The 13204-nt window shown below is 35.7% G+C and overlaps 1 protein-coding gene across 1 annotated transcript in view; it reads right to left on the minus strand.

The window, feature by feature from the left end:
* Positions 1-8108: 8108 nt before the first annotated feature.
* The window catches only part of IRAK1BP1 (interleukin-1 receptor-associated kinase 1 binding protein 1), a 46437-nt gene continuing 41341 nt past the window's right edge, over positions 8109-13204 (minus strand). Inside the window, exons 3-4 of the mRNA XM_006874564.1 lie at positions 8559-8689; positions 8109-8452 (exon numbers count right to left, since the gene is read on the minus strand). Coding sequence (XP_006874626.1) covers positions 8182-8452; positions 8559-8689 — 402 coding nt within the window. The 3' untranslated portion in view covers positions 8109-8181. The remainder of the gene's footprint in view (positions 8453-8558; positions 8690-13204) is intronic.

The raw sequence follows: 13204 nt of genomic DNA on the forward strand, positions 1-13204 counted from the left end.
AATATAGGAGGTAATACCCTGAACTTACATTATTATTAAACATAAATTTAAAATATCTTTGTTTTGTTGCTGTTTACTTGGATTGAAGTTGGTTTATTTGCCTTATAATTATTTTAGTTCTCTTTAATTAGAATAACTATGAATGATTCAATAGAATGGAACATAAGAAATCTTATTGTATGAGCTGTGAATTTATTGCTATCAAGTACAAACATGATTTCTAAATGAGGTTTTGTAAGTAAAGAGGATCAATAGGAAAATTCAATTTCAGAAGTTATAAGTTAATTGCATTTGTTAGATGTAGTTTTATAGTGAATGCAGTTGAAATTTCTAAAAGCACCTTTCTCTGGGCACTGTATCTGTTATGGCGTACTGGTAAGAAATTGACACAATGGTAATGACACTGAGTGATGACGGAGAGCAAAGGGCAAACGTAAAAGTTTATAGCAGACCTAAGAATCTTGAAATTAATGAAGATTTTGAAAGAATTTGAGACTAGTTTATGAAATATTATATGCTATAACATAGCTAGAGATTCCTTTTTTGAAAAATCTAAGTCAAGGGAAAATCAAAGCATGCCTATTGGAGAAAATATGCAAACATGGTTTGTACATTATGGAATCAATGCCCTGTATTCCCCACTTCTTTGTGAGCCAGTGTTCAGGAGCTGTCATAAACTGTAGGCCGCTAATTTGGGAATAAAGCAGAATATCTGCTAACCAACTTTCCCTGCCTTTAGCTTTTTTGTAAGGCAGATATTGGAAAAATAAGTATCACTCTTCAGTTCATAGTCTTGTGGAGAGGCAGATAAAAAAGAAATAGAATATAACTAATGTGATCAGCGTAAAAACAATATAACATTTTGAACTATTCACCTATTCTGGATTTTTTGCCCAAAATTTTTAGTCAGAGAGAAGGAGCAGAAGGGTAGATATCAGCATTTGTATGTTTTAATTTTCAGAATTTCTATTTTTGAAAGGCACTTCTGTTTTGAAAAATGGAATCCTCCCTCCACCCCATTCCAGTAACACGGTATTTAGAGGATTTTTTTTTCAATTCACATATCAGTAACTTGTTTTATTTCCATCAGTACTTTCTCCTGCCACTTAGGCTTTTTCTCTTTTAATGTGGAAACTAATTTCAGTTCTTCACTCCGTAATATCATCTCTTGTTAATTGTACTGAACATAGGAAACTCTGATGAATCTTTCACCATTTGTACTAAATCATGTGTTTTTGCTTAGCCTTTATGTTTTTCCCTGGTGTAGAACCAACTTACATTTGAAGTCCCAGGACAACGTTTGCTCATTCTGATGTAGGCCTGATGGTCATCCACACAGGGCATGGCTATGTGGGAGTAACTGTGTGTTGGGATGTTGAAGCCAGAGCTCCAGAAGAGCAACAAAAACAGAAACGTCCTCCTGATAAATCAATTATAAAAGGGTTTCATTCTTTAAATGAAATACAAAGTAATTTCTCTTGAAAGGTTTCTATCACTTTTGTCTAAGAGCAGTCCTCAATTCAGATTAAACCAGTTGCTGGCAAGTCAGTTCTGACATAGGCCGTGTGCACGTCCAAATAGAACTCTACTCCATAGTTTTCAGTGGATCAGTTTTTGGAAGTAGATCTCAAAAGGTTTTCTTCAGAGGAGCTTAGAGATGAACTCAAATCTCCAACTTTTCAGTTAGCAGTAGAGCACATTAACTGTTGCACCACTCAGGGACTCCTTGACGCAAGATTAAAAACCAAAAACATGTTGCCCTTGAGTAGATTTTTACTCATAGTGACCCTGTAGGATAGAGCAGAACTGCCCCATAGGGTTTCTAAGGCTGGTGTGGTGCTGTGGGTTAATGCACTGGACTGCAAAGTTGGTTTTAACTGCAAGGTTGGTGGTTCAAGCTCATCAGCTGCTCCTTTGAAACCCTATACAGGGTTGCTATGGGTCGGAACGGACTTAATGGTACTTAACAATCTTTACAGGAGCTGACTGCTGTATCTTTCTCCTACAGAGTAGCTAGTAGGTTTACACTACTGACCTTTTGCGTCACCATTGTGGTGGCTGTGCACCGTGCAGTCGGTTCTGAATCATAATGACCCTACACAGGATTTCCGAGGCTGTAAATCTTTATGGGAGCAGAAAGCCTCATCTTTCTCCCGTGGAACAGCTGGTAGTTTCAAACTGCTGACCTTGAGGCTTGCAGCCTAATTTGTAACCACTATGCTACCAGAGCTCCTTTTTCCACTGCCAACAAGTCAATCCTGATTCATAGCAGCCCTAGTGGACAGAGTAGAACTGCTCCACTGGACCTCAAGCCTATAAATCTTGACTGGAATGAAAACTTTCTGCCTCAGAGCAGCTGGTTGGTTTGAACCACAGACCTTGCAGTTAGCAGCCCAACCTGTTAACCAATGCACCACCAGAGCGCCTCTGATTTAGATTGTTGTTGTTAAGAGCCACTGAGTCAGTTCTGACTCATAGAAACCATGTATAAGGTTTCAGAGGTGGGTTTGAACTGCTGACTTTGTGGTTAGCAGTACAGTGCTTATCCTACAGTGTCACACCAGGACTCTTTCACTTAGATTGTTGTTAAGTGCTATCGAGTCGATTCTGACCCATAGCTACCCTATATAGGGTTTCTGAGCAGCAGCTTGAACCACTGACCTTGCAGTTCAAATGGCTTTGCAGTCTGGTGCATTAACCCACAGCACCAATTCCAGTGTTATATGAGAAGGCTTCAAAATTTCATGGAAATATTCCATTATGTTTTAATGTCATTTTTTTCATAATCCTTTTGAAGCCCCCTGAACATTAAGTAATTTAGGTCACATTAGATTATGATAGCAAGCTATTTGACTGAAATATAATATACATGTTAGATCTTTGTATGTTATTTTAAATAAATTATATAGTTTTTTTTCACCTGAAATTCATAAAAGCCTGATTTTGTAATACACATAGTATTCACTCCCACTTTTGACTTTGTAATTCATGCTTTCATTTCTAGAGGCTATAAGAAAGATTTCTATTAAATGCTTGCAAATAAGTTTGACAGAATTAGGGTATCCTTTACCTACATTCCTGAGAACACAGCAATCATTATGGGATATGAAGTACAATATTTTGTTACAAACTATTTTTCCACATCTTATTTACATTTAAATAAAATTAAATAAAAATACGGACAAAAGATTTTTAGTATTACTTTTGTCTAAAATATAATCCTTATAACTTTAAAAAATGAATCCTAAATATGTCAGTACCACAGAGAAACCTATTTTAATAGCAATGTCTTATAAAAAGGAGCTTGTGAGATTTAATGTGTGTGGAAATTAGATTTTTCTTTATCCATTTTAGATATCCACAAATGTACTTTTGTTGCTTTCTGGAAAGATTTTATTTAAAATATAGAAGATTCATAAAAAGAAATGCTGTCAGGATTAAGGATTTAGGATACATTTTTATAGGCAGAAAGTGTGGAACAACTTCCCTAAGTAATTTATTGTGAGCTCCAGAATTTTGGATCAAAAGTTATATTGTTACAAATTCACAATTAAAATAGACATTTTCCTTTTAAATACACCAGATGTCATGCATAAACCAGTCAAACTGTTGAAGGATTTTCTTCCCTTAGCTGCTCAGATAGTGTAGACTACAGATTTTGCAGAATATTTTGAAGCACAAACTTTGAAAAATCCTGTAAATTATTTGTTTGCTAACTTGGAAATTCTATTTCCAGATATTTCATGCTAAGTTGAAAGCCTGCTTTACCAACTATGATGGGAGCAAATATACCATGAAACCAGGCTAAGAGAACTCTCTAACCACATAATATTTCTTGTGATTTCTTTTTGATGTACTAGCCCAACTCTGTTTTCCTACCTAACAGGAAAATAAAAAGTAAAACCCGATGAATTAAAAGCATTGGTTTTTATGCACTAAAAACAGGTTTCCAGGAAATGACAGAGTATCAATTAAGATGTGTCAAGAAATTTGAAAGGCAACTACCTGGTCAAGTTACTCTCAACTTACTAGAAGTGATCAATATTCAAGCTCATTTCATGATTCAAAAGAAATGAGGAAATTATCAAATAATGTCAATAATATCATATGCAAGAATTATGAGCATCATTAAAAAATGGTTGCAGATGCATATAGACAGGGAACTGCCAGAAATTCAAGGCAGATTCACAAGAGGACACAAAACAAGTTATATGTCAGATGGAATTTGGCTGAGAGGATAGAATATCAGGGAGATGTCTATTTGTGGTTTCACTGACTACAAAAAGGCATTCAAATATGTGGATCACAGTGAATTACATATAACGTTGAAAGAAGCAGAATTCCAGAACACTTAACTTATACTTAGGCAGAACCTGTACACAGACTAAGAGGAAGTTGATTGAAGAGAATAAGAAGATACTGCGTGGTTTAAAATTAGGAAAGGTGTGCATCAAGGTTGTACCCTTTCACCATACTTATTGTATCAGTAGGCTGAGGAAATAATCCAAAAAGCTGGACTATATTCAAAAGGATATGGCACTGAGATTGGAGGAAGACTCATTAATAATTAGCGACAGACTATAACCTTGCTTGCTGAAGGTGAAGAGGACTTGAAGGACTTACTGAAGTATATATATCAAAGACTACAGCATTCAATATGGATTACACTTCATCATAAAACAAAAATTCTTACAACTGAAGTTGTCAAGGATTTAATTTTACTTGGACCTATGATCAATACCCACAGAAACAGCAGTCAAGAAATCAAATGTATTGTACTTGGCAAATCAGTTGCAAAAGACCTTTTTAAAGTGTGAAAAAGCAAAGTTTCACCTTGAAGACTAAGGTACACTCAGTCTAAAACATGGTATTTTCAATTGCTTTATAGGCATGCAAAAGCTGAACAATGAATAAGGGAAGACTGAAGAATTGATACTTTGAATTATGAACAAATCTGTCTTGGAAAAATTATAAGCAGAATGCTTTTTAGAAGAGAGGCTGGCAAGAATTTGTGTCTCATGTACCCTGGACATGTTAACAGGAGCAACCAGTCCCAGGAGAAAGACATCAAGTTTGGTAAAACAGGTCAGGAAAGAAGAGATCAACAAGATGGGGTGACGCAGTGACTACAAGAATAGACTCAAACATATCAACAGTGGTGAGCAGGACTGGGCAGTAACAGGACTGTTGCACATGGGGCTGCTATCAACTTGACAGCACCTAACCACCACCACCAGATTTGGTGGCTGTTCCATGGGAGAGGATGTAGCAGACTGCTTTTGTAAAGATTATAGCCTTGGAAACCCTATAGGGCAATTCTACTCAATCCTACCTTTAGGGTGCTATGCATTGGAACCTACTCAGCAGCAATGTTGTTTGGTTTTGATTTAAAATAGAATTTGAGTTTTGGGGGGTGTATGGAAAAATTCAATATACCTTATACTTTTGTTTCTGAAAATTTTTACTATAAACTCTCAATGGAGAATTTGGAAAAAAAAAACTACCTTTGTTGTTGCTGTTGTTAAGAGCCATCAAGTTGGTTCCGACCCAAAGCAACCCTGTATAGGGTTTCCAAGGAGCAGTTGGTAAGCTTGAACCATCGACCTTACAGTTCAAATTGCTTTGAAATCTGGCGCATTAACCCACAGCGCCACACCAGGACTCCAATAATTTGGTTGATGATAATCAAATGATGTAGTGGATATAGTGGCTACCATTTACTAAGTCACCACAATATATTGAGTGATGTTCTCATGGCCTTATAGCTTCAATCCTTATAATAACACTGCAAGATAGTTATTATTAGCCTCATTTTATCAGTGACAAAACAATCTTAAAGCAATGAAGTGCCTTGTCATGTTTATTGCTGTAGTTAAGTGCTGTCAAGCTGGTTCCAACTCATAGGGACCCTTATACAAGGTTTCTGAGAAGCAGCTGGTGGGTTTGAACCTTTTGGTTCAAAGTCCAGTGCTGATCCTATAGTGCCATACCAGGAGTCCACGTTTATACAACTTATAAATTTGCTCAGTAAATTATTAAGTGGGCCTACTTTGTGTTGACCCTGACACTGTGCTGGGAATACTGCTGTGAATAAAAACCACAAGATCCCTGTTTTCAAAGAACTTTCATTTTTGTAGTCAAATCAGGATTTGAACCAAATTATTCTCTTTGCTCCCTTAATGACATTCCAACAGAGATGGATAAAGTGTTTCAATATCACTTGAAAAAGTAGTTGGGGATGGAAACTACATCCCCATGTTGTAGGAGAGAAAATGTTGGTATGTGAATATCAAGACGTAGCAAAGAAAAACCTCTAAGAACAAACTGTATGGTGAGGAACAGAAAACCTACTATTACAAATGATGCTGTTGTTGACCTTTGAGTTAAAAGGTAATGAGAAAACAATGATGGGTGCTTGCTGTTAAAATCTCAGCTTTAAAGAGCAGTATTATCTCATTGTAAAACCTGTCTGTCCAATATAATAGTCACTAACTCTGTATGACTACTGTGCACTTGAAATGTAGCTGTGCAAGTGAAGAACTGAATTTTAAATTAGATTCAGTTATTTAAATTTGAAAACTGATAATTGATCCAGTTACTACAAATCTTTTAAACATGTCTGAAACAATCTGAATATGTGAATCTATTTTCAAGTGTATAAAATAAAAATTTAAACATAGACTGTTTTCAATTAAATTTTACATTTGAACAGAGATATGCTATCCATTATATACTAGCTTTTAAAGATTCAGTACAAAAACTATAAAATATCTCGGTAATGATTTTTAAAATATTGATTACATGCTGAAAGTGACATCACATATATACTGGGTTAACTATGTGTTATATTTGTACTGGACTTTGTTAGTGTAATCTACGGAGCCCTGGTGAAGACAAGGCTGGTCCCGTGTCTTTTCTTTCTGCCATATGTGTTTTTTCCTGGGATTTCTCTTTATCAAAAGCTGTGCAAAGCTCACCATTCTTGCTGTTACTATTAAAAAGTTATTACAGATGATGAGGCAGTTGGTTTACATCTTAGTGGTCTTTGGATGTAGTGAAAGAAATACTAGATGTATTAGGAAAGACAGTCCACCCACTATGAGTGTCATCCCCTTACACATGTCTTACTATGTGTGTAGAAAGCAAGGCTCTGAGACTACTTACTCTTCATTCAGGTCATTTCTCAAGGTTTTGTTTGCAGTAAGCATCCTTGTTGTTGTTGGTTAAGTGTCGTCCAGTGACCCTGGATAGGCTTTCCCAGGAGTGGCTGGTGAGCTTGAATCACTTACTACGGTTCAAATTGACCTTGTAGCCTAGTACATAAACCCACAGTGCCATACCAGGACTCCAAAACATCCCTGAGGGCTGATGTAATGTTCCCTCTAGAACAAAGAACAGTTTGCTTCTGCTCATGATAAAAGCAATGAATTCCCTAAGCTCAGTATTCCTTGAGTAGGATGAAAACCCACTGCCTATGTACCCAAACACATAAGGCATTACCATGTTCACCCATGGGATTTGGGGACAGGGGAAGCTGACGGGATACACTGATGCTCATACAGCTTGCTGTGCCATTAGTAAGACAGGTCTTTGTCTCTTATCCAGGAGGCTTATGTACCCTGCTAGCATCCATGAAAGAGGCTAACTGAGGAGTTCATTAAGTTAGGTAAACTCAAATTTCATACCGGACACAATGTACTTTAAATCTGTATCTATGTTCATCAGTTGTATAAAATGATTACGTTTGGCAGAGCATCAAAATATCCTTTGATACGTAAAAAATATGGTTTATAATGTTTAAAATTAAGCTAATTTGCTGAAACCTAGTTTTTATAAGTAATTTTTTTTTTTATAATGAAAAGTTTAGGATTTTTCATTATAAAAACATGGATGATAAAATTTAGGTTAATCTTTGTTAAGAATCATGTTACTTAAACATGCACATGTGTGAATTTTTAGTATATAAATGTACAAATTACATATTTCCTAAATTAAAAAATTTCCCAAAGTAAGCTTTTGAAAATAGAAACAGAAAATAAACAGAAATATTAGACAGATGTTTTAAAGAAGCATTTAATATGCTATGCACTATATATATATATGCTCCAGATAAAAGTGAACATTATAAAATATATAAAATAGATAAGAAAAAAACAACAAAAATATATTTTGGTTGGAATTTCAGAGATTCTTTTTTTTCTTCTCTTTCCCCTTTACCTCAAAAGTTACAAATACTTTAGAAGCAGCATGTAGTGTTGCACTTTTGATTTTCTGTTGTACAGTTAATGAGCTTGAGAGTCTTGACGACTGGTGATCATCTGTTTGGCCTTCCCATTCTTTTGCTGCTTCTTCTTTAATTAATAAAGGTTTTCCTATGGTTTGGCCAACAAGGTTACAGACTTCTTGAGCTTTACGCCATGCATTCTCAACAGCAACAAGACAGGCTTTCCGTCTTAGGAATTAAATGCAGAGATGATTAATATGACAGATATGAGCTATAGCACTGAATAGTTTTATTTGAGGAATTGATAATTTAGTTAAAGATGTGCTTAACTTACCGAAGATTCTCAACAGAACCTGGTGTATGATAGAACTGGGGTGGACTGATGACAACAGAACTATCTAGTTTTTCAACAAGAAAGTTACAAATATTTTGCATTTTTCCAAATTCAGTAAATGTAATGCAGACCTGTAAATGAAATGACACTTGAAATTATTTTCATGTCTGACACACTGTTTCAAAATTTCCTCTAAACGTGATTTAAAAATAGTAAAGTCAATTTTTATAGCATGTAACATATAATAAAATAAAAATTTATTATTAAATTTAGAGTTTTTAATGACAAATTCTTAAAGTTATGTAATACTGATCTGAAAATGTAAACATTCTCTTAAACCAATCAGGTACTTTCTATGAAAAATGGATGGCGTTCCCTTTACGTTATTATTTGGTTGGAGTTGAATCCTAATCTCTATCTAAGTCCTGCGCTTCCTGATTAGCAGGAACAATGTCATGTTATAACGTCACTGATATCTTTGAGGTATAGCTCTCCTTCCAGTAGCTATTTTTAAAACAATGTACTAATGCACATTTATTATACTCATCCTCGTACTCTTTATATCCCAAACAATCACAACTATCTCCTCCTCTGCCTTTAAAGATGGTGAAGACTTTTCTAGTCAGCAGTACATTCAAACTTTTTATGGAAACACACTTACTACTTGCTCCGATGGAAACATTACACTAAAAAGCCTAATATGTAAAATATAAAAGTACAGGTGCTGGAAAGAAGGTTAGAGTAGGAAAAAGAAAGAGAAGGCCAGGTGATCCTCTAAGTCAGATCTGTTTGAAAAAGAGTCTATAACATAAGCGTTATCCAATGCCATTTTTCTATCTAGATCTGGTTTCAATACTAAGGAATAAAAGGGAGAAGATTAAGGATTCAATCCATCACTTCAAATTGCAAAAGACTGGGATAACCTAAGACAAGTGATTTTCTCCGTCAGCCAACCAACCTCTACATCCTATTCGATTAATCTCCTTTCAAGAACTAATTTCTAAATAAGCAGTCCTTTCTGCTTCTATTTCATTACCATTACTACCATTCTTAATCTCATATCTGCTTTTATATTTAATATTCCAAAGAAGTTTGTCGTCAATTAGCGTTTTTTTAATCTTGTTTCATAACTTCCTAAAATTTGATCTTTCACACTGCCAATACTTCATTTAAACCCACCTACTCACTCACCCACCATCTCAACCAAAGTCCTGTCTTTTTTCCCCCCAGATACTTTGCATGATATTTCTTTAACCAATATTTTCAGTTTTCTCTAAACAATCATCAGGCACCTAATGGCTACTTTTACTTTTTACTTCACATATACTATACATACCCTACACTCTTCTTAGAGTGCTAGAAGTTTTGGTAAATGATAAAGTTACATAATGACCCTGTCAAGTATATAGAACTAACTATTCCACCACCCTCAGAAGTTCCCTCAAGAAGCTCTAAGTTAGCTCCTTCATCTGGCGATCATTGATCTGGTTTCCATTCCACAGATTTGCCTTTTCCAGAATGTCATATAAATGGAATCATAAGTAGCCTTATGAGTCTGGCTCCATTCACATTTGAGATTCGCCTATGGTGTTCCATACAGTTGGTTCCTTTATAATGCTTAGTAGTATTCCATTGTATACAACTGTGAGGATAGCTCAGGACTTGGCATTGTTTCGCTCTATTGTGCACAAAGTTGCTGTGAGTCAGGACCCATTTGAGGACACCTAACTACAACAATCCCACTATATGGATTTATGAAAAAAATTATGAAAAAATTGGGGTTGCTTCCAATGTGAGACTATTATGAATAATGCTGATTCTTGAAGGTTTTTTTTTTTTTTTTTCCAGTTCTAGGTCTTTTGCATTTTTAATGAATTTTATAATCAGTTGGCCAATTCCTACAGAAAAGGATTGCCAAAGGAGCTGAGCAAAATGGAATCTTTGACAAATTCAAGTTTTTTCTCCATTTATATGAATATTAATTATTTAACCAATGCAAGGGATTTTTTTTTTTTCTTTACATTGAGGTGCAACCCATACCGAAAGCTGTGGATCTGGTCTTCATCAGTAAATATTTCAAGACCTATGTGCTTTCAGTAAGCAAGGGTGTGTCATCTGCATATCACAGGTTGTTAATAAGTCTTCCTCCAATCTTGATGCCATATTTTTCTTTATATATAGCCCAGCTTTTAGGGTTGTTTGCTCAGCATACAGATTGAGGAACTGTGGTGAAAGAACGCAACCCTGTCACACACCTTTCCTGATTTTAAACCATTTGGTGTTTCCCTTGTTTTGTTTGAACAACTGCCCCTTGGTCTATGTACAAGTTCTTCATGAGCACAATTAAGTGTTCTAGAATTCTATGGGCAAAATATTGAATGATACAGAAAGCATCAAAAGAAGATGGAAGAAATACACAGTCACTATACCAAAAAGAAATAGTTGATGTTTAACCATTTCAAGAGGTAGCATATGATCAATGATGCTCAATGATGCTCCAGAAAGAAGTTCAAGGTGCACTGACAGCACTGGCAAAGAACAGGGCAATGGGAATCGGTGGAAAACAAATTGAAATCTTTCAACAAACTGATGCGTCACTGGAGGCACTCACTCATCTATGCCAAGAAATTTGGAAGACAATTGCCTGACGAACAGACAGGAAGAGATCCATGTTTGTACCCATTCCAAAGAAGATGATCCAACAGAATGTGGAAATCATCAAACAATGTCAATTACAGTGTACAAATAAAATTTTGCTAAAGATAACAAAAACAACTTCAACCATGCACTGACATTGAACTTTTGGAGGTTCAAGCTGTATACAGAAGAGGACATGGAACAAGGGCTATCACTGCTGACGTCAGTGGATCGTGGCTAAAAGCAGATAATACCAGAAAGATGTTTACCTATGCTTTATTGACTATGCAAAGGCTTTCTATTGTGTGGATCATGACAAGCATGGACAACATTGTGGAGAATGAGTATCTGGAACACTTAATTGTGCTCATGAGGAACCTATACATAGACCAAAAGGCAGTTATTCGAACAGAACAAGGAACACCAAATGATTTAAAATTAGGAAAGGTGTATGCCAGGGTTGCAATCCTTCCCCACTGTATTTATTCAATCTGTATGCTGAGCAAATAATCTGAGACGCCAGATAACATGGAGAAAACACATCATTAGGGTAGGATATGCAGTTGACACACCTTGCTCACTGAAAGTGAAGAGGACTTAAAATACTTACTGATGAAGATCAAAGACCAATGCCTTTAGTATGGGTTGCACCTCAATGTAAAGAAGACAAAAATCCTTACCATCGGGTCAATCAATATCATCAAGATAAATAGAGAAAAGATTGAAATTCTCAGAGATTTCATTTTGCTTGAATCAACCATCAACATTCATGGAAGCAACAGTTAAGAAATCAAATGACATACTGCATTAGGTAAATCTGCCGCACAAGACTTCCTTAAAGCACTTAAGAGCAAAGATAGATGTCAGTTTGAGGACTAAGGTGCGCTTGACCCAAGCCACAGTATTTTCAATAACCTCATATGCGAAAGTTGGATAATGAAAATAAGGAAGACTGTAGAGTAATTGATGCATTTGAGTTATGGTGTTGAAGGAGAATATTAAAAACACCATCATGGACTACTAAAAGAACAAATCAATCTCATTTGGAAGAAGTATAGCCAAAATGCTTCTTGGAAGCCAGGATGGTGAGACTTTGTCTCTCATACTTCAGATATGTTATCAGGAGGGACCAGTCTCTGAAGAAGGATATCGTGTTTACTAAAGTGGAAAGTCAACAAAAAAGAGGAAGACCCACAAGGGGATGGATTGGCACTGTGGCATAAGTAATGGGATCAAGTATAAGAACAATTGTGAATATGGCAGAGGACTAGGTAGTGCTTTGTTTTGTTGTACACAAGGTGGCTGAGTTGGAACTGACTTAACAGCATCTAACAGCAAGAACAAAAACTGCAGGTTACAATCGATAGTCTACATAGATAATCTATGAATAAAGACAGTTAGTTTGACTTCTTCCTTTCCAATCTGATGGTCTTTTAATTTAGTTTTCTTGCTTGTGTAGTCTGCTGTTGTTGCGTGGTGTTGTTATGTGCTGTTGAGTTGCTTCTGACTCACAGCAACCCAACCCTATAAAGGGTTTCTGTGAAGCAAGTGGTGGGTTTGAACTACTAACCCTGTGGTTTAAAGTGCATTGCTAATCTCACAGCGGCATGTCAGGATGTGGATGTGGTGCACAATAAATGTCATTCAGGTCAAAGTGGTTGATACAGTTGGTCACATTTTATAGATTCTTAAGGCTTTTATTTTATCAATTACTGAGAAAGGAGTATTGAAATCTCCAATGAGAACTGTAGACTTAACGCATTCCTCCTTCCAGTTTCTCAACTTTTACTTTAAGCATCTTCACGGTCTCATATTTAATCCATAAATATTTATTATTCTTATGTCCTCTTATAACTGATCTCTTTCTCATTATGAAATTATCCTTTTCATCTGTAATTTTTTTTTTTCTCTGAAATGTACTTTGATATTACTATAGCCATTCTAGTTTTCAATTGATTGATGCTGACATGGAGTGTATCTTTTTCAATTCTTTTACTTTTAACCAATTT

This window comes from Chrysochloris asiatica, unplaced genomic scaffold (assembly GCF_000296735.1).
Source record: "Chrysochloris asiatica unplaced genomic scaffold, ChrAsi1.0 scaffold00286, whole genome shotgun sequence".
NCBI lineage: Eukaryota > Metazoa > Chordata > Mammalia > Afrosoricida > Chrysochloridae > Chrysochloris > Chrysochloris asiatica.